Consider the following 22220-nt stretch of genomic DNA (forward strand, 5'->3'; position numbering starts at 1 on the left):
ATACATTCCACAATGATTGTCACATTTCAACTGAATAACTTGGTATAGAGCTTCAACTGTACTGACTCTGATGACTCATCTAGTATGAGGTCCTATGTCCTCACCAGTCTCGGGCATACTCTTAAATGCCAAGGGGCATGTTTTTTATTAAAAAAAAATATTTCACCTTTATTTAACCAGGTAGGCCAGTTGAGATCAAGTTCTAATTTACAACTGCGACCTGGCCAAGATAAAGCAAAGCAGCACAACAAAACAACAACACAGAGTTACACATAAACAAACAAACACAATAGAAAAATCTATGTACAGTGTGTGCAAATGTAGAAGAGTAGGGAGGTAAAGGCAATAAATAGGCCATGGAGGCGAAATAATGACAATTTAGCATTAACACTGGAGTGATAGATGTGCAGATGATGATGTGAGATACTGGGGTGCAAAAAAGCAAGAGGATAAGTAACAATATGGGGATGAGGTATTTGGGTGTGCTATTTACAGATTGGCTGTGTACAGGTACAGTAAGCTGTTGATACTGTTATGCCAAGGGTGTTTATTTCTATTTTAGAGGAACAATTAGTGCCAAAACTAACCAGTCCATTCAATTGCCATTGTCTGTTAATATTAATCAAATCCTAAACAGTTCTGACTGAAACTCAATTTCATTTCATTTAATGAATAACTCCTTTAAAATCAGGATTATAAACCTATCAAAATAATACATTCAATTGGTATATGATGTAACTCCACAGCTAGGACAGACACGGGTGGGACACGGGGTTACATTGTAACAATTATGTTTCCTGTTTCCGGTCGGAACTCTGATCGGACTGACTGTCGGCGAATGAGATAACAAAGAGCCGGTGACTTTTAAAGACATTTAGAAACACTTGCTAACCCTCTTCGTAAACATGGAGACTGGTATGTAATGTGTCACTTTCTCTTATTTCATTCATTGTCACTTGTATAGCCAGCATGTGAGGTTAATTTGCGTTCCCGGCTAGTGTCTAGCAAGCTAGCTAACGTTAGCCGACTAGCTAGCTAGCTTTATATCACTTTTCAGATAGACCATTAGCTAGCTAAGTTAGGTAACATAGCTTAGCTAACCAGCCAGTTGCTTATGTGTATTTTTACTTTGCTAATGACATGACAGATATTGTTAGCTAGCTTGCTAACGTTAGCTGACCAACATCAGCACAGCCACCCAACGTCTTCCCAGCTATCAATGCCAGAAAAGTTTATGGTTACTAGTAACTAGCTAGCTAACGTTAGCTAACTATGTAACGTTAGCCAACTATCGGCTTTGCAGCTAACTGTGTTAGCTAGCCAGTCAGTTAACATAGCAAGCAAGTTGAGCTGCCTTCTTTCTAACCAACTTTTTAGGTGAGCATTATCAAGTGGATTTAACCCAAACCCTCTGAATCAGAGAGGTGCGGGGAGCTGCCTTAATCGACGTCCACGTCATCGGCGCCCGGGGACCAGTTGTTGTTGGGGCTAAACTGCCTTGCTCAAGGGCATAACGGAAGCTTTCCCACCTTGCCGGCTCGGGATTCGAACCAGCGACCTTAAGCTTTTAAGGGCTAGCTTTCCTGCCTTCCCTTTAATAAAGTGGGAAGCAGTGTTTGTCAACAAGTGCACGACCAACCCAATACTTTGATTTGTGCAAAGCTGTCAGGATATGCCCTCCCTGGCAACAAAAAAACATTAGGTTACCAGATTGGGAAGGATGTTTGACACTATATGACAACGGGTTTATAGTGATAGACTTTGATCTTATGGTGTGATTTGGTACCTTTTTGATCTCTGAAAGACTTGCACCCAAAGACTAGAAAAGATGCTACGTCAGTCATAAAAGCTATATAACAACTCCTATGTAAAGTTGCAAGTCACGCTATACACCAGTTTGGCACCTTTCCATGCAAAACTAAATTGACACTGACAGTCATTCCCATTCAAGCTTTTCCATTCTGTGGAGGCTGCGTTGGAATGGGCTCTCAGCCTATCCCTGCGTTTGTATGGCGACACACCCCTCTTGGTTATGTACACTGATTAAATCAGTGTCTTCATAATAGTCTCTATTATCCATTTACTGTAGCAAGCTGACAGCAGGGAATAAGGTATGACTTCTCCAACTTGGAGAAGTGGTAAAGATGGACAATTGAGGCATGTGAATTTGTCAATCCCTGTAGGAAACAGGGAGGGATCTACCTCAATTTGTCAAAAATAACACACGTTTTGTTCCAAAATATTTTCTGTTGCACAATGTTTGCTATGCTTTACTACGGTGTGTACTAGTGAATACACCCCAGGAATGGCCAGTATATTTACATTTTTTTGTCATGGAAAATAGCCTAAAGGACCAGAAGCAATAGGGCTTGAGGCAGGCGGTATGCATTATTAAGCAATGGTCTTCTCCGTTTTTAATTGCTGTTCAATATTTGATGGAATGACACACCAGTATTATTTTATCAGTGTAGCACTACTACAGAGTTCTAATTTCACATATATAGTACAGTGCCTTCAAAAAGTATTCAGATCCCTTGACTTTGTCCACATTTTGTTGTTAGTCTGAATTTAAAGTGGGTTAAATCGATTATTATTTTGTCACTAGCCTACACCAATGTTCCCTACATTTTTAGGCACTGAGCAAATTTCAGGCCTGCTGAGTGCAAACTTGAACATTGTGAAAATTTGGTGCAACTTCCTACACGTGTTTACTGTGAACACAGAGGCTGTACCTGCTTTAAGTTACAATGGTAACAGTGGTCAAGTGGGCTATCAGGCAAATTATGCTACCCTCTGCCTATTGGCTTCTTAGCTTATTCAAGCATATCTCAAAATACAACACTGCCCCTTTAAGACAAAAAAAGCTCTTGACTCACTTTTCAAAGGTGTCTAGAATTGCACGTGTTTTGTGCCCTTGTAGGAAACAATCACTCCCCCATTGCTGACTAAAAATGATCTATAACTGGGCTAATAACTCACAAACTAGCAAAGGATATGAACAAATGTGCACACGTGGCTACATGTAGCTCTCACTTTGATCTCAACAAGCACATCTTCTCATGACAGCTCATGCTGTAAACATAGTCCAGTTCAAAGTGAATGGCACATATCCATATATGGCAATGGCCGATTTGCATATAGGCCTACTGCAGCTCTGAATTGGTTATGGCGCACCGGTCTGTGTAGAGAGCGGGCCTGAGTCGTGCTTGTCAATACAGTAGAATCCTACTCAGATGTGTTCTGCCTACAACAAAATCTCTAGTTTTGCATACTAAGTCCTGCATAGTTCATTTTGTTTCTGTATGTTGTATTGAAAGTGGCTAATATTGCATTGATTCGATCACAATTCCAACAGTAAAGGGAAATGTTCATAATGTTAACTGACGGGGAAAACTCTAGAAAGTTGAGGGAAGTTCAATCTCGTGCTTCTCTGCGCAGGCTGATATTTATTTTGCGGAGCACATTTGTTATGGCAAGCCTAAATAAGTTCAGGAGTAAATAAGTTGCATAATAAGGTGCATGCACTCTATGTGCAATAATAGTGTTTAATTTTTTTTCATGACTACCTTATCTCTGTACCACACACATACAATTAACTGTAAGTCGCTCAGCCGATCAACAGATTCAACCACAAAGACCAGTGAGGTTTTCCAATGCCTCACAAAGAAGGGAACCTATTGGTAGATGGGTAAAAAAAAACAGACATTGAATATCCCCTTTGAGCATGGTAAAGTTATTTATTACACTTTGGATGGTATATCAATACACCCAGTCAATCCAAAGATACAGGTGTCCTTCCCAATTCAGTTGCCGGAAAGGAAGGAAACCGTTCAGGGATTTCACCATACGGCCAATGGTGACTTTAAAACAGTTACAGAGTTTAATGGCTGTGATAGGAGTAAACTGAGGATGGATTAACAACATTGTAGTTACTTCACAATACTAACCTAATTGAGTGAAAAGAAGGAAGCCTGCATAGAATAAAAATATTCCAGAACATGCATCCTGTTTGTAACAAGGCACTAAAGGAATACTGCAAAAAATGTGACAAAGCGATTAACTTTTTTTTCCTGAATACAGAATGTTATGTTTGGGGAAAATCCAATACAACATATTACTGAGTACCACTCTCCATATTTTCAGGCATGACAGTGGCTGCATCATGTTATGGGTATGCTTGTAATTGTTAAGGAGTGGGTAGATTTTCAGGATAAAAAATAAATGGAATAGACCTAAGCACAGGCAAACTCCTAGAGGAAAACCTGGTTCAGTCTGCTTTCCACTAGACACTGGGAGATGAATTTAACTTTCAGAAGGACAGTAACCTAAAACACATGGCCAAATCTACACTGGAATTGTTTACCAAGAACACAGAAGGGCTTGGTCGACCGAGAGTCGTCTGTTCTTTCGACCAATTGTTGGTCGAAATTGTAACACGTGTATTTTTCCATATACTTTATTTATAGATGATTTATTAAGCCAGACACATTTAAAAGTTAGGCTATTGACTATAGAAAATTCACTTTGGGTTTCTTCTCTCCTCACTTTTCTTAGACATTTAAGGCAAGTGCTGTTTTCTCGCCTCCTGACTCCGCTGTTGCCTTTGCCGCATTGTTCTCAACACTAATATGCTGGTTAACTTTGCTATTATGCACATGGCAACATGGTTTGGGAAAAGAAGGCAATTTAACAGCTCACTGATGTTTCAGAACCGAGGACAGCGACCGCTATCCATCGCGGGAGAAAGCACATTTTGTTTTAAAATAATATACTTTTTTATTAGTGTTGCACAATTGTTCTTACGTAATATTACCATATACAATTTCAGTAGCACATGTCTTGGAGTGATGGACTTTGTCATCCCCACGGCCTCCCCAATGGTTCAGTACACTCAGACAGGTGCGAATCAGACAGGTACACTAGGATTTTTTTTGTTGTTGCTACTGCTCGACCTAAAGAAATCTCGGTCGACCAAACAATTGATCAGTCGACTAAATGGGGTCAGCCCAAACACATTGAATGTTCCTGAGTGGCCGAGTTACAGTTCTGACATCTACTAGAAAATCTAAGACAATCATCTTCAGATCTTGTCAAGCAAAGATCAACAACCAATTTGGAAGAAGTTTGAAAACAATTCTGGGCAAATGTTGTACAATCCACGCCTAGAAAGCTCTTAGAGACTTACCCAGAAAGACACTCAACTATAATTGCTGCCAAAGGTGCTTCTACTAAGTATTGACTCAGGGGTGTGAGTACTTATTTCATTTTCAATACATATGCAAACATTTCTAAAAATATGTTTTTAATTTGTCATCATGATGTTTTGTGTGTAGATGGGTGAGTAAAAACATTTATCTAGTCCATTTTGAAATCAGACCGTAACACAACAAAATGTGGAATAAGTCAAGGGGTATGAATACTTTCTGAAGGCACTGTATATGGATAATTCCTGTGAAAATAGGATGAGAACACTTTTGTGAGCTCGGGCATATTTGAATTTGATACCGAACTGTTTTGTACCACCTTGTGTGGAGTGGACGAGGGCGGGGCAAGGCAGTTGAAAGATCCTTTTGCCACTTTGTTGACAATTCAATACAGTAATACAGCACAACTTTATTAGTCCTGTCCCGCTACAATTAGGAACCCATTGTCTCTTTGCCAGGTCAAACACAAATAACATCCTCCCTATATTACAGCTCTTTGCCACTTTGTTTCTTCCAGACTGTTTCCATTTCTAATAAACCCTGTCCTAGCCTGGTCCCAGATCTGTTTCTACTCTCTTGCCAACTCCTTGTCACGTCAAACAATGTCTGGCATGAGAATTCCATTCTGAAGTTGGCAAGAGAGCATAAACAGACCGGTAATCGGGCTAACCCTGTCTCCTTAAAAATTACGACCTCTCGCTTGTCCTCCTCAGGTCTGAGTCAGGAGAAGATTGCCTCCTTTGTGAAGCGTTTGCGGGCAGAGCCCAGGTACCTGCTGGCCCAGAATGTGTCCACATGCATCGACCCGCTGGAGGTGTGTCTGCACAGGCAGACGGTCCAGGACACCGTGCACATATTCCAGCACTCCATCCCCACAGAGGGCAAGCCTATCACCAACCAGAAAAACTCAGGTACACTTACAGATACGGTCAAATATATTGGCACCCTTGCACTTTACAATGGAGTGCAATGAAACAGAATGTTCTGTTTTTTCTTTTCAAACTGGTTGAATGGCTTTTTTTTGCTCCCCCCCTGTAGCCACCTAATTTACAGATTATTTAGTACAGGCCATTTTTGAAATTAAAGTGAAAAATCTCAATTTCAGTTTAGAATAAATAAAAATTCCTTTTGCTGCTGTAAATCAAACAAATACACGTATAAACACAACGTTTTTCAATTTCCCAATTTTTTTGGTTGAAGAAATTGAATTAAAGGGTGCCAATATATTTGACACCCAGCATCTGCAACTACTTCAGAGGCCTGGCCATGTACAAAGTCTGCACAGTAGTGTTAGATGCTGCTTCCAAACTGAAATGAACTGAATAGGCCTCGGCACCTGAGAAAAGATGTGGCAGTCTAGTTCCTACATGGTGCACTACGTTTGACCAGCCCTATCGGCGCTAGTAAAAATGGTTGAATCATTAGGATCACCATTAGCCTGACGCCACTATATAGGGTAGTGCACCATATAGGGAATAAGGTGCCATTTGGGACTCAACCATGGAGTGGGGTCGGCGAAGCATCGTTCTTCCTTTTTCGAGTGGTTGAAGATGGATACATTGTATCAAGTTGATTAGCCTACCTCCCCAACTTTTCTGACTGACAACCCGGCCGTCCCCAAACACACTGCTCTCATTGCTGCGTTTTTTGTTGTTGTTGATGTTGATGCATCATTTTAAATGGTTTTCTGTAATGACAAAACCACACAGAGGCCTAACTATGCGTCTATGTATAAGGGATAGGGAGCCATCTGGCAAGCAACCATTGAAGCACACGTATGTCTTAACAGTTGCTCCCATATACACGGTTCCATAGTCATCTGTGCTGATTTGTGTGTTTCAGGGAGATGTTGGATCTTCTCGTGCCTCAACGTCATGCGCCTTCCCTTCATGAAAAAGTTCAACATCGAAGAGTTTGAGTTCAGTCAGTCCTACCTCTTCTTCTGGGACAAGGTAAGACCACGTTTGTTCGTCTTATTAAAATCACATGTATTAATTTGAGCAACTTTTAGCAACAGCCGCTGGATAATACACAGTGTTTGTTTACATTTTAGCGGTAGGGTGTAAACAGTGTTGGTGTGTTCGTCAGTGTGTATTTGTAGTACTATTAGACTCATTGTCTGCCTTAAACCCCCTTTGTGTGTGGCGCTCTGTACACTGGACAATATTGTACCGATTGGACGTCACCGTGACCCCCCCCCCCCCCCCAAAAAAAAAAATCATTTCCCTTTTCTCCCCTCCCTTCAGGTGGAGCGGTGCTACTACTTCCTGCAGGCCTGTGTAGAGACAGCCCAGAGGAAAGAGCCTGTGGACGGCAGACTGGTCCAGTTCCTGCTCTCCAATCCCACCAACGACGGCGGCCAGTGGGATATGCTGGTCAACCTCATTGGTCAGTTCACACCTGTTATTGCCCGATCGTGGGAGTGTTGCTGCAACGCTTGCATTATGCTATGTCATTATGTCATGGCTGAGTCCTGAATGGCACCTTATTCCCTATATCAGGTACTACGTCTGACCAGGGGCCATATGTAGGGAATAGGATGCTAGCTGGGACGCAGATTTGATCTGAACCACAAACCTGACTCATTAAAACAGTGGAAGGGGAAGAGCAAGCAGATTACGTAAAGTGTCACATATACCATGCAGTTACACGGAACGTCTAATTACACAGGGACACGGAACGTCTAATTACAAAGAATTACACGGAACATCTAATTACAAAGAATTACACGGAACGTCTAATTACAAAGAATTACACGGAACGTCTAATTACAAAGAATTACACGGAACGTCTAATTACAAAGACTTACACGGAACGTCTAATTACAAAGAATTACACGGAACGTCTAATTACAAAGAATTACACGGAACGTCTAATTACAAAGAATTACACGGAACGTCTAATTACAAAGAATTACACGGAACGTCTAATTACAAAGAATTACACGGAACGTCTAATTACAAAGAATTACACAGTTACATAGAACGTCTAATTACAAAGAATTACACAGCAACTACAACATTAGTAACTCACTTGAAACAGAATCTAGACAGTTCCAGTATAAATGGTGCTTATTTTCTGCAGTAAAACAGCCACCGCCGAGTAGTTGCAGTCTAGTTACACTGTGAATCCTAAATGGCACCCTATTCCCTATATAGTGCATTACTTTTGACCAGAGCCAATGGGCAAAGCCTTAACGTTGTGGTCCTCTGTGGCTCAGTTGGTAGAGCATGGTGCTTGGAATGCCAGGGTTGTGTGTTCGATTCCCGCTGGGGCCTCCCATATGTAAAATGTATATACGCATGACTGTAAGTCGCTTTTGGATAAAAGCATCTGCTAAATGGTGTGTATATATTTATGTTTATTATTACCTTTCCCCGATCATCAGAAAAGTACGGAGTTATTCCAAAGAAATGCTTCCCAGAGTCTCACAGCTCCGAGGCCTCACGGAGAATGAATGACATCCTCAATCACAAGGTAGGTTTACTCACATTTTTACAACATTCTGATTCATAATGATGTCTTGTGTAGAAATACAACCCCGAAACCTAGTCTTCCTGTTTCATACCAAGACAAGGCAGTGCAAGCATGTACACTCTACTGAAACACCACGGAAAGAGCATAGAATCCACCTTTTATTTAGGCGTCGTCTGTTTTCTTATAGAAGACCCAGATAACTAACCCTAACCCAACATGCTCCGCAATGTCACGAGGTAATAAAGTTAGCTGTGTCGTATGTCATGCCAATGTTCCCTGGTTTTCAGCTGAGAGAATACTGTCTAAGACTGCGGAACATGGTGGCCAGTGATTCCACTAAAGCCGAGCTGTCTGACGCCATGGACACCATGATTGAGGAGGTAAGCGCATGTTCGGGAAAGAGAGACACGGGCCACGACACACACACTGTTTTCCTCAGTACTTCAATAATGTTGTAGGACTGCAACATTTTCTCCAGAGGGGGCTGTATAACAGCACATAGATCTGTGCTCCATCCAGGGAGGAAATAGGTCACATGCTGTAACACGCCTGTATGTATTTAACATGGCAGGTACTGGGTAGGCAAGGACAATAACCATTACGGCTCCCGTTATTATTAGGCAATATTTGTTTTCAGATTAGATATTGGCCATTCAATTCAAATCTTGGCCATTCAAATCTATCTGTCGCCTGTTGTAGCTGCACACCGAAGGATACAGGTTGATTCGAAAGTTGTGTGTGTGTAAATAGTACACTACCCAATCTAATACCGTTGACTTGATATTGTATTGACTTTCAGCACACCACTGATTCCTCGATCAAGTCTAAAGTGTAACTGTCAGACAGTTGGGTCGACCCTCCTCTGTTCAGATTGATATCTAGGCCTGATAGCTACATACCACCGCTGTTGGAATTGGCTGTAGCTATATTTCCCCTAATTAGTTTTCTACCTCAAATCAGGATGACATAAGTAGGCTTAGAAAAGGAACTGCTATAAATGTCCAAATAGCGGTGACTGTTTCTTTTGTTAAACTGCTTTATCGGTAGTAATGAATTAGGACAATAATCACAAGCCTCTCCCAGCGCTGGATAACATTGCGTCACCCAACTCTTACACATTTAGCAACAATGGCTGTAGTGATAGGGTCTGTATTGTTTATAATCCACTGGTGACGGCTTGTGATTCTATACTTCTGGCAGCAAAGAGAGAGAGAGTGTGTGTGTGTGCCCACGTGCGTGTGTGTCCACGTGCACTCACACAAGCCTCACGGACCTGATGGCAGAATGTTCCGTAAACAAGATCTTTATCACAACGCTCCTGACATTAAATGGCGTAAGGCAATTTCACTGTGAGAGGAAGCCATAATGTCTCAACATTCCCAGCACCACTTAAGACAGAGGAGCGCGTGTGTGTGTGAGCGAGCGTGTGCGTGCGAGCGCGAGGCCAGTCAGTCAATATCACACAGCCAAAGAGAGAACATTACATAAAGGATGTAGCTTTTGTGTGGAGTGGTTTTGTTTGCATGCCCCTGACTGCTTCTTTAAGTAGATTCTGTGTCTACTACCCTTACCGCTCTGGATGCCCTACGCTAGCTACAGTTCGCTAGCTACAGTACGCTAGCTACAGTACGCTAGCTACAGTACGTTCTGATTGTGCAACATTTCCAGCTCTCCATCGTTGCACTTCTTCTATGACCAAGAGATGTTTTTTTTAAGTTAAAGTGTTTGTCTACCTGGTAGTAGTTTGTTTAGAGTAATGCAGCTCTGGCAGCCAGGGGGAGTGTGAAGAGAGCAAGAGAGAAAGGGGGGATGTTGACCCGGGAGGGTGAGGAGGGGGTTGTAACCAGTGCCTTTCCTCTCGTCCCGTGGGCGTCCGTACGGAGAAGGGCGCGTTGACTGCGCTTCCGGGCTTCTATTTATGCTTGGCATCTTTTGCGACAAGTGAAACATCACTGTGATGATTTAGATACTAGCTAGCGAGCCAACAAATTAGCCATAATTAATTAGGCTGGAATACACTCTGTCAGATGTGATCAGTTAGTCGGGTCCTTTTTCATTAATTAACTTCTCTGTGTGCTCGTCCCTCAACATGTTGTGTTGACACAGTAGGCTTACGTCCCAAAATAGCTCCCTATTCTCTTCATAGTGCACTATTTAGGTAAGAGGGTGTCATTTAAAACATGTCATGTTCAATTATAGCGTATTGTAGTCCTTTTCGGAGTGTTGCATGTGTCTTCTATAGAACTGTCACTCATTGCAGTGTTCTGGGTTCATACGACTGCACACACAAACCATGTAAACACCAAGTATGAGAGGTTGTGGTGTGTACTTGCACATGTGTGTGTTTCTATGTATGCTTCGAAGTGGTGCGTGTGTCTGCGGTTACATTTAGGGTTAGTGTGTGTGTGTGAGAGCTGATCAAAGCCCCCAGACCCGGCCCTCATTAAGCCAGGGGATGTCAGGCCTACTTTAGGTGGGGAGGGTCTGAGATTGTGCACGCTCCCTGTGTGAGGAGTGTGACGGTGGGCTGGAGACCATCACTCTCTCCCGTCCAGGCTCCACATGACAGGCCAGAGAGGCTAGGCTGCACCACCATGCTACACACCAGCTTCAAAGACCTGGGGCCTCCCTTTTAATGTCCTGTTCTGTGCAGAAGCACAGACATGTACACTGTCACAGGCGTGCAGGAGAGCACAACACAGGGAGACGGTTACAAGTTCACACACACGTAAACCACCTCCGACTGCTAGCACACGACCACACGTACTGTGTTACACACACACACACGTATACACGTAAACCACCTCCGACTGCTAGCACACGACCACACGTACTGTGTTACACACACACACACGTATACACGTAAACCACCTCCGACTGCTAGCACACGACCACACGTACTGTGTTACACACACACACACGTATACATGTAAACCACCTCCGACTGCTAGCACACGACCACACGTACTGTGTTACACACACGTATACATGTAAACCACCTCCGACTGCTAGCACACGACCACACGTACTGTGTTACACACACACATGTAAACCACCTCCGACTGCTAGCACACGACCACACGTACTGTGTTACACACACACACACGTATACACGTAAACCACCTCCGACTGCTAGCACACGACCACACGTACTGTGTTACACACACGTATACATGTAAACCACCTCCGACTGCTAGCACACGACCACACGTACTGTGTTACACACACACATGTAAACCACCTCCGACTGCTAGCACACGACCATACGTACTGTGTTACACACACACACACGTATACATGTAAACCACCTCCGACTGCTAGCACACGACCACACGTACTGTGTTACACACACACACACGTATACATGTAAACCACCTCCGACTGCTAGCACACGACCACACGTACTGTGTTACACACACACACACGTATACATGTAAACCACCTCCGACTGCTAGCACACGACCATACGTACTGTGTTACACACACACACACGTATACATGTAAACCACCTCCGACTGCTAGCACACGACCACACGTACTGTGTTACACACACGTATACATGTAAACCACCTCCGACTGCTAGCACACGACCACACGTACTGTGTTACACACACACACACACACACACGTTCCTCACGTCCTCTCTGCTCATTCGGTCCGGTACATGTTGCACTGCGTCATGCAGACTGAATCGTAAACAGTCCTATGCTGCTTCTACTGTATAGAACGTGGCTATCTGGGCGTCGGACATTCTGAATAGAAATTCTCCTTCAGGCACATGTGATTGTGTTCAGTATGAGTGCTGTGTTTGTAGATTGTAAGGAGTATTTGATTGGACAGTGAGTTGAGTGACATGATACGTTTTTAGAGTGGCTACGTCCCAAATGTGAACCTATTCCCTATATAGTGCACTACTGTTGACCAGGACACAGAGGGCTCTGGTCAGAAGTAGTGCACTATAAAGGGAATAGGTTCCCATTTGGGACGTAGCCAAGTGTGTTGGCTCAGCGCTGGCTGAAGCAGCAGGTCGCTGTGGGTGGGTTTGTTATTGTGTGGGCTCGTTTGCCAGCGCTGAAAAGCTGCCTGCCACACTTCATAAACTCATATTTCTTAATTTAACAACATTGTTACAATCTGTAATGACCCCATGTGTTTTCTGTTTACAAGGCCAGAAAGTCTCAATCAACCCCAGTCCGTTTCTTCTACCCCAGCTGCTCTCTCGAACGGGTCACTTGCGTTACAGTTTCATCTAGGCTCTGTGTCCCAGGGCTTTGACTCGAAAGCAGCAGGCCCGTAGTCGCAAAGCGTGTGTGAGTTGGAGGGCTGATCCAGGATCAGGTCCATCCTTTTTATTCATTGTGATTCAAAATGAAAAAAACTGATCCTAGATCAGCACTCCTGCTCTGAGACCCTTTGTGTGAGTACTGGCCTTGGCAGGTTCCGCCCTTCACAGTTCCCAGCACAAGGTGTTTTAGTGTGGCGTGCTGTTGTTTTGTTTGTTTATTTCTCTCCTAACGAGCTGATTTCTCTCTGTTTGGGCAATGGGAGGTAAATCAACAAGCAAACAGGCATGCGTGAGCCGACGAGGAAAGGATGGAGCGTGTGTGTTGCTTTAGCATTGATGCTAACTGGCTGTTGTGCTGCAGGTGCTCCAGTGTTTACTGCCAAGCATGCAAACACATGCTATGTAGGTACTGATCCGCTGAGACACGCAGCCTCGTCGGATGCCTCGGCCATTTACAAGGCCTTATTACCCACACCTGGGCTTCGTCCATGTCACATGACACAAGAATATGATCTGCGTTGTCCCACAGGTTGCTGGGGGGGGCTGGCTGTGGATCTAGAAGAGCTTCCTTAATCTATTAATTGCTGAGACTGTTCAAATTAATTGAGTTTGCAGGGCTTTTCTGTAGATTATAAGTACAGGGCCTTGTTCATTAGGCACCAAACGGATAAAAACGGGCAGGAAGTGGAATATCTTCTACCTTAAACTTGTCTAATAAGAAACGAGCCAGGTCTTAGACTACTGTTAATCAGTCCCTTGTTACTGTCTGGTTCGGCCTTCATGAAGACGGACACTTTCTTATTACAAAGTGTGTTTTAATGTTTATCCCAGGCTATTAATGTTCTCTGGTGCAGGCGATGCAATTTCCCGCTACAAACACTGGTCACTCCGGCCTTCCTGTCAATAACAGGGGATCCCAGCCGCCATCTCAGATAAGACCCTAATTCAACTCTGGCCGAGCAGAAAATCAGAAGCCAGGTGGCCTTGAAGACGCCCGTCTGCGCTCAGAAACCAAACGGCTTACAAACCCACAGCAACCAGTCCCCGACAGACTGCAGTCGTAGGATTCTTTCTGTTGTGTTTTGCATTCGTTCACCAGCTCCACCCACTGAAGCAGTGTTTTGGAGTGGGAGGGAGAGGAGCTACTTAGTGTACGTCAGAAGATATACAGACAGTGACACAGACATTAAAAAGAAGGCAAGCAGTCTCTAAAGAAACTGGTTTAACATGGTCCAGCAGTCGTAAATCTCCCCCTTCCATCCTAAACGCAGTGTGTCTGTCCTCGGTGGAAGGACCAGGGTAGGGTGGCGGCAGGAAGGGAGGGTGGGCCGCCTGCCTGCCTCCCACACATGGCCCTGTCAGCCTCTGCTTGTCCATGCTGATGGATGGCTCTCTGTGTCCTGAGAGGAAGAGCGGGAGGGAGTCAACAGGATTGGTTGGATATCTATAAGAGATTTGGTAGCCTAGTATTGAGGACTGTACTAGTGCTGAGAAATTAACCGTGGTTGAACACAGTCAAGGAATACAATGGAAAAGGTCCACTAATAATCAACATTTTAGCAGGTACAGGACAGAAGAGACAGTACCCAGAGTCTTGGCGGTAGTGCTATATACATGATTCTAATGGAGACGTGCCCAGCCCACCCAGTGTCTCGTGCTCATCTTCGTCTGTCTACATCCATTTTGGAGGCAGGTGATTCAATATTGACTCACTGAGGGCTGTGCTGCTGCAGCCTGCTGACGTCAGTGGGGCTCTGGCTCATTGTTTTGTGAAGAGCCTCGTTTCACCGGGTCTACATGGGTGCTCTGTTGTGTTTGGACGGGAAAGGCGTTTATTTAACCTGCCGAGGAGAGAGGGATGTGAGGTGGGACAGGGGCCGAGGGCACGGGGGTGAAGGGGCCTGTTTGTGTGTTCGGGGCATCTGGGCACCGTGCTGGTTAAATTCAGGGCAGGGATGGGCACCGCTGGCATTTAGTCTGCGCCGTGGGGCAACGGGACAGTGAAAACAAACCTGGAGTCTTCAAGGCGCTGTCTTGTCTGTGTGTTGGGAAAGGTGAGGGTCTGGGAAGGTGGGAATGTGACTGGGTGTGCTGTCCTTGTTGAAAATATTTGTATTTATTTAACCTTTATTTAACCAGTTGAGTCAGTCAAATATCACATTCTTCATTTACAACAAGGGCCTGTATGGGAATAGTTGACTACGATCACCCTGAACACAGGAATGCTATTAGTAGTTAATGTAGTTGACACAGTGGAAAAGTGCAGCAGCAACGGCCCCTGAGTGTCTATGCTTTGGTGAATGGCTCCGGGGCCAAAAATAATTCCCCATCTCTATTTTCACCCTATGAGGAGTTTAGTTTGTCTGGACTTTCTTTTGCTGAAAATAAATGAAAATAGTGGGAGTCAATGGGAAGTCCTCGTAAATATATGGAAGTATGTGTCTGTGTGTATTGCGTATGTGGGCTCGTATACTAGCGGTTGGACTTCCTACGTGCCAGTTTGGGAGGTAGCGTGCTATTTTTAAGCCTGTTTGTGATCGGCAGCCCGCCGCAGCATTATCAAAGACAGAAAATGCAGGGAGTTCTCAAACCACCAGAACGCCCGGTTAGATAGACTTTCTTAGGACGGGTATGTTTAAGTTTAGAGGGACATTCCTGAGATTGCTGTATCAGTTTAAGGAAGGCTTATTCTGAGAACCCTGTCAAAACAGACTGATGGAGGCCAGAGGAACACCAGGGGAACACAGTCAGGAGCCACAACGACAGGAAGAACGAGCGCTACAGCCAGGCAGAGTAAGAGGGAATGGGCTTTGGCAGGGCGGATATCCTCCTCACACTACTGTTGAGCTCTATTTGGTCCCCGAGTTTGAGTTTTACAATGGTGCTTTTTAAGACTGTGATGGATATCAATGTGTTGTATGTGTCTTATAGTAAGTAGTAATGCGTGACTAACCTACGTATTAAAATAAAAAATCTGGCCTGTTTTTCTGTGTTTTCTCGTGTGTGTTGCGTACAGGTCTTCCGGGTGGCGAGTGTGTGTCTAGGCAGCCCTCCTGACTCCGTTTGTTGGGAGTACAGAGACAAGGACAAGAACTTCCACCGCATGGGCCCCCTGTCCCCTCAGCAGTTCTACAAGGAACTGGTCAAGCCTCTCTACAACATCCAGGACAAGGCCAGCTTTATTGATTGATTTTAATAGAATATCAGTATAGGCTTTGTGTCATGCAGACCGGAGTTGATCATAATTCATTATTCCGAGAAGTTTTGTGAATTTTGCGAAAAGCACGGCGCCCAATATTAGACCAGAAATAACAGCCTCTCTACAATCATACCCTCTCTCCCTGTGTTACTTGATGAGCTGAGTCTGACCCCTGGTCTCCCTCCCCCGCCACCACAGGTCTGTCTGGTGAATGACCCGCGGCCTCAGAACCCCTATGAGAAGCTGTATAGCGTTGAGTTCCTGGGCAACATGGTGGGAGGACACAACACGCTGTACAACAACCAGCCCATCCAGCTACTCAAAAAGGCCGCCGCGGACTCCATCAAAGAGGGAGAGGTACTGTGTGTGTGAACGTGTCTGGGAAGTTAGACAACGGCTGTGTTTGAGAGCTGAGTGAGTATGCAGGGAGACTGCCTATGACGTCTGTTTCTCTCTCTCTCGTAGGCTGTGTGGTTCGGTTGTGACGTGGGCAAGCATTTCCATGGCAAACTGGGCATCAATGACATGAATGTGTGAGTATTATGAGAGAGAAGCGTACTGCCCTACCAAGCAAAAAAGGCAGTAACTGCTCATTTGGTCAAAAAATGAGTTGTCATTTTTGCTACGTTTAAATGCATGCTTATTTATGTGGACAAATCCTGCCTCGTATTGTGTTTTTGAGAAAATGGGAGTCATATTAGCAGTAACTGCACTAGGTTACTATGAAACCAAGGTAAATAAAAGCCATTTTTCTCAGTTCCACGCTATGAGCAGCTACTGCCTTTTTGCTTGGTAGGGCAGCATACATGCAGCAACATCACATGTATAACTCACTATCAATCAGATGTGTGTGTGTGTGAGATCTCATCCTGTCTCTCCCTGTGTTCCCCGTCTCTCAGGTTCAACCATGAGTTGGTGTTCGGGGTGTCCGTAAAGAACCTGTCCAAGGCAGAGAGACTGATCTTCGGAGACTCCCTCATGACACACGCCATGATTCTCACTGCTGTCACCGACAAGGTAGCACACACACTGTACACACGCACCGCATTTGAGTGTTTCCCAGTGACTCTGCACCAAAGGCATCCAGTGTGTGTTTACAGTCGTATGAATCGGTTGCAGGATTTAAAATGGCTGTCAAGTAAGTGACCCCAGCTGTCTCCTCCTTCCCCTCAGAACAGCTGGACAGTATTTGGGCCCTAGGCTACACAACATAGGAGTTACCAGTCCTGCCCTGCACCCCACTGGGAATCCTGCACTCCTCTCTTCCTGATGAACATATTGTATAATCTGCTGTATATATCATCATGTACCATGTACTCCATGAATGACAGGCGTAAAGCAGAAAACACAGACTTGTTTGGACTTCTCCATTTGTTTGGTGCATCCGCCTCCTTATCGGGTAGTACAAAATCGTACACCTTTTGATTTCTCTCTTCTGTCTCTCTCTTCATCCCTCTCTCTAGCAGGATGAAAAGGATGGAGGTTATGAGAAGTGGAGGGTGGAGAACTCCTGGGGGGACGACCGTGGGAATAAAGGTGAGAGCGCTGAGTCGGTCAGAGGAGGAGAGGGCCCGTTCTCACACAGCCTTGTGACGTCTGTTTGCCTCTCTCACCACGAGAGCCCCTCTAGGTCCGCCTGAGCCGAGCTATGTGAAAGCCCAGACCCCTCGTCTCTCTTCCCTCTCTCACACCACAGGGCTTAGTGTACAATCACAGGGACAGTTGAATTTCCTGTCAGGTCGATTGAATTTGAAGTAGGATTAGGGAAAAAATGCTCCCTCCCCACCCGCCTGGCGTTGTTATGAATTTATAATTGACTTCTGGTGTGCAGGGCTGGTTTTGGTTTGGGGTTAGTTTTGCGGCATCCTCATGTCTGGGCCCCTACTGTAGCTTTGTCTGTTAAGGCTATGAACCCAGAAGGGAGAGAAAGCACATCAACGGGGCCTTTTCCCCCTCTCAGACAGCAGCCCTTTGTCCCTCTCACAACACAGCAGTACGCCATTTTGTTTCAGCCTCCAGACTTCCTCTGTGTCGAAGACCGACACTGTCAAACCACAGGCCTGGGTTCAAATAGTAATTTTCTTCCATCAAGCGCCGCTAAAACATTTGAAAGGAAACAAATACTGAACCCACCTTACGTTGGGACTGCATGGCTTTTTAATCAAAATATGTAATTATCTGCCATTCCCCCCCCCCCCCTCTCTCTCCCTCCTCCCCCACTCTCTCTTCTCTGTCTCCATCCCTCTACATTCCAGTGCAGTTTATTTGGGTTTCTGTTATGTAGTCCAACATTCGGGTCAACGACTTCATGTCATCTGCATATTGAGACCATAAAAAAGTCCTACCACCAAAGCCTCTTCAAATCAACTGTACTTCACGCATATCCCATTCCATAAACATCCACGCAGATGGGAGAAAGCCTTCATATCCGCTCTCGTTTCCCTCGGATGTATTAATAAAGTTATTGAAAACAAACGATATGGAGGGCGGCGGTGGAGAGCACTGTTTGTTTGACAGCTGGAGACTGGGGGGGATGACTTGTCAACGCCACGACGGACGGAGAAAATGTGTGTTTGTAAGGTTTCGAGGGTTAACATCTCTCCAATTGCCTGTAATATTTTGTTTCCCTCAAGAGGATCCCGCCTAATTAGGTTAACACCGTGGTGCCTGGTGCAAACTGCCCAACCCCTTCAAACACCAGGGCTTTTCTCAAGATAAATTATTATGGCCTTGGAGTGCACTATTTGTATTTTTACGCGGTATTGTACAAATATGCGAAATGTGGGCCAATCTGACGTGATATTCCCTTGTGACAGACTGTTTATAGGCTAGAGATGCCCTCTTCAACGCCCCTCTCGGATTCTACACGACCCCTTTTACAGCTACTTCGGTGTAGTGAGAAACACCATTTGTCCTGGCTATTGCGATTCCCTTGTTAACATACTCTTTCTATCTGCTATTACAATCTGCTATTACATGTAGGATGGTGATGTCATCGCAGATAGGTTTGGGAAACAATTGTCTCATTCTCGTGAACTAAGGAGACGATGGAACCGGCACGGGCTGGCCTGTGTTGTTGACGACATTTCAGCTGTACTATTCTATCTGAGGCAGGACAGCTCATCTGAATAAACTCCATCCACAGCTCTCCCTGTAAGACGGCGTAGGACACATCTGCAGTACCCAGTAAGACAAATAATGACGCTATATGAAACCACCACCCGACACACACACACATGTCTTTCCTGGAAAGGAAGAAGACGCAGATTGAACACACACAGAACCAGGGGTGTTGTTTTGAGCTCAGGCACGTTTTTACGTGGTCCCCGCGACGTCATCGATAACTCAACTTTTCAGCGGGGCAGTGAATCTCTGAATGCTCTGCATGGGTCCAGAGATGAGAGGAAAGTCCAACAACAGTCGCAACCTGGTCTAGTGCCCAGCTCTGTTTATTAGGCACCAAACGGAGGAAAACAGTCTGAAACGGGGAGGGACTGCCTGGACTTGTCCAATAAGAAAAGTTTGTTTAAAAAAATCTATGTTTTCTGCTGCGTGCCAAAATGAACCCGTCCGTGCCTGCTCAAATCCCAAGTCTCCTCCTATCGCCATGGGGACAGATTGCATCTGTTCCTGTCTGTCTATACTCTGGGTTGTTAGTTTGTTCAGACAGGCCTATTGCCCTTGTAGATAAATTAGAACAATGTATGAGGAATGCCTTTTATTGTCATTAAAAATCCTTCTCTCGCCGGTCTAATCTCTTCATATCAAGTGTTTTATATGCTGTTCTTTCTGATTTGATGTACTCTCTGTCACCCTGTCTGTGAGAGAGAGGCCGTGGCCTATGTGTGTACGTGTTCTCAGGGCCATGGTCTGATTAGGATCATGTATACTGAAGGTTGTGTTTCTGGGCTTGTTATGAAAATGTTTTAGAGCAGGAGGAAGTGGCAGTTTTTTGGGGGGGGGCAGGATAAAGTGGCCTAATGCTGTGTTAATTAATAAAAGGATGTGTGTCGGTCAGTCCCTCCCTTGCAATCTGGAGATTTATCGGGCTGGGGTGTGCGAGTTGACAATTGAAGTGTGGGACAGACCTGGGTTCAAATACTATTTGACATTTCAAATACTTTAGCGTGGCTTGCCTGGTGCAATGGAACCAATATAAATGTCCCAAAAGTGCAAACCCAGCCCACCTGGCACTCCATGCAGGCTAAAGCAAACCAGTCCTACCCATTCATTTGAAAGATTTCAAATAATATTTGAACCCAGGTGTTGTGTGGAACAGACAGGGTGGGGTGGTCCAGGGTGGGGGTCCATCCTTCCCTCCTCTCCCTGTGGAACAATAGGCCTGAGTCCAGGGGTGCTGACGGGACGCCCCTCTTATCAGAACTCACACTTCAGAACACTCACACTCATTGCTTTCAGTATAGGGCAGTCCACTGAAGTACAGAGTGAGTCACTGGTACTGCTGTTAGCTAATGGATTTCAGACTGCCTGGTCTTAGAGATGGGTGTTAATCAAGACTAATGATTATTCAAAATAAACTCCAGCAGCTCAGGTGATCTTGACGCTCCACTGATTGAATGGATCTTATACCAACAATATCAATACACCTTCATCAGGTCTTTTAACTTTTTAACTTTATGAATTAACCCAATGTATCTCTATGTTTGTGCAGGTTACTTAATCATGACCGACGAGTGGTTCTCTGAATACGTGTACGAAGTGGTCGTGGACAAGAAGTACCTGGCCCCCGAGGTGCTGGAAGTAATGCAGAAGGAGCCCATCGTCCTTCCTGCCTGGGACCCAATGGGAGCCTTGGCCTTGTAACTATGGAAACAGAGGGTGCCACCCCATCTCACCCGCCCGGTCTCAACCCTGGTCTGTTTGACTCCGCCCCATCTCTCTGGTTTTCCTCCTCCATAGACTTCCACCCACCACAGCCTGTTCTCTAGACAAATAATAAAAGTTTGTTTTTTTTACTGGAAAAACACACGTCTTCTTTCGGCCATTTTGTTTTGTCCATGTCCTCTTGTACTTCTCTCCGGCACTAGTGGAGTTTATTGCAATTAATCTTCTTTTTTTGGAGTTTCCTCTGGCTTCTTAAACATTCTGCGGGATGTAGAAAGCTCTGGGGTTGTTTTAACGGTTGGTAAAAGGTCTGTATGTACCATCTCTTTGTTAGGGCTGGTTGAGGGTCACATCCTACGTAAGTAGTCCATCCCAGTCTTTCACCAGGAGACAGACACACACACACACATCCACACCATCAGTCCTAGCTGTATGATTGAGGCCCAGCGTATTGCCATCCCTTCCTCTCTGCTAGCTTCCCTAGGTCCGAGGTCAACCTAGAGCGGCCAGGCTAGAGTGAAGTATGTGAGTTAGGCAGGGGTGTCAGGAAGAAGCGTACCAGTCACCAATCCGGGGAGTTATCGTTCACTGACAGCCCCTCTCTGAGAAAGGGACGTGCAGATTCAGCACGGCAGCATAATAGCACGTCTATGACCGGTTCAGTCAGAGTTTAGTGGTGGTGATCAGACTAGTATGTTTTGGTGAATAAGCAGTAGGGGAATCTCAACTCACACACACTCAGTTGATGTGTATAGAGACATCGGTGATTACGCATGAACTCGACGTCTGCCCTGCTTTACTGTGAGCTCTGCCTGGAATGAGGGATGACAGACGGGCTGGCTGGAGCTCGAAGGTGAGGTGTCTGGAGGGGTCAGCTCAGTCCCCTGGAACCCAGGCCGTGTGAAGCCTACCACAGCCCTCCACTCCGACCCCACTATTAAATCAATTCAAGTCCCAGAGATCTCCTGAAATGACAAAACACAGGAACGGCCTGTAATTGAGTTTCCAAGAACCCCTGAAGTATCACTTTTCACCATGTCTCTGTTGGCACATAAGACTTGTTATTGATAATCCCCTTTGGACGACTCATTTTCTATGCTTTGTTAGTTTGGCCCGCTGTTATCTGCAGCATCCATCTTGATGCTTTGTCATAGCTATGAATGTTCCAGTGCAGATTTCTCCTGTCTGTAGGGAGCACTGCATAAGTGGA

At 45.0% G+C, this 22220-nt stretch overlaps 1 protein-coding gene across 2 annotated transcripts; it reads left to right on the forward strand.

The window, feature by feature from the left end:
• The first annotated feature begins 782 nt into the window (after positions 1 to 782).
• LOC129821985 (bleomycin hydrolase-like) lies at positions 783 to 21152 on the forward strand. Of its 2 annotated transcripts, none has more exons than XM_055879789.1 (12): positions 783 to 915; positions 5918 to 6115; positions 7047 to 7156; positions 7451 to 7592; positions 8593 to 8681; positions 8969 to 9061; positions 15983 to 16138; positions 16364 to 16522; positions 16631 to 16698; positions 17065 to 17182; positions 17629 to 17701; positions 20838 to 21152. In XM_055879789.1, exons 1-12 carry the CDS (start codon positions 906 to 908, stop codon positions 20987 to 20989), a joined length of 1368 nt encoding a protein of 455 aa, XP_055735764.1. In that variant the 5' UTR covers positions 783 to 905; the 3' UTR covers positions 20990 to 21152. The 2 variants fall into 2 exon arrangements, with proteins under 2 accessions (XP_055735764.1, XP_055735765.1); XM_055879790.1 differs by having other exon boundaries at positions 17632 to 17701.
• The last annotated feature ends 1068 nt before the right edge of the window (positions 21153 to 22220 follow it).

The sequence above is a fragment of the Salvelinus fontinalis genome, chromosome 24, assembly GCF_029448725.1.
Source record: "Salvelinus fontinalis isolate EN_2023a chromosome 24, ASM2944872v1, whole genome shotgun sequence".
Classification (NCBI taxonomy): Eukaryota; Metazoa; Chordata; class Actinopteri; order Salmoniformes; family Salmonidae; genus Salvelinus; species Salvelinus fontinalis.

What these genes read in the sequence shown, in the direction of transcription:
- LOC129821985 (XM_055879789.1), top strand. An exon ending in ACCTCTTCTTCTGGGACAAG is followed by an intron (nt 7,157 to 7,450) that starts GTAAGACCACGT and finishes CCCTCCCTTCAG; the next exon opens with GTGGAGCGGTGCTACTACTT. An exon ending in GGCATCAATGACATGAATGT is followed by an intron (nt 16,699 to 17,064) that starts GTGAGTATTATG and finishes CCCGTCTCTCAG; the next exon opens with GTTCAACCATGAGTTGGTGT.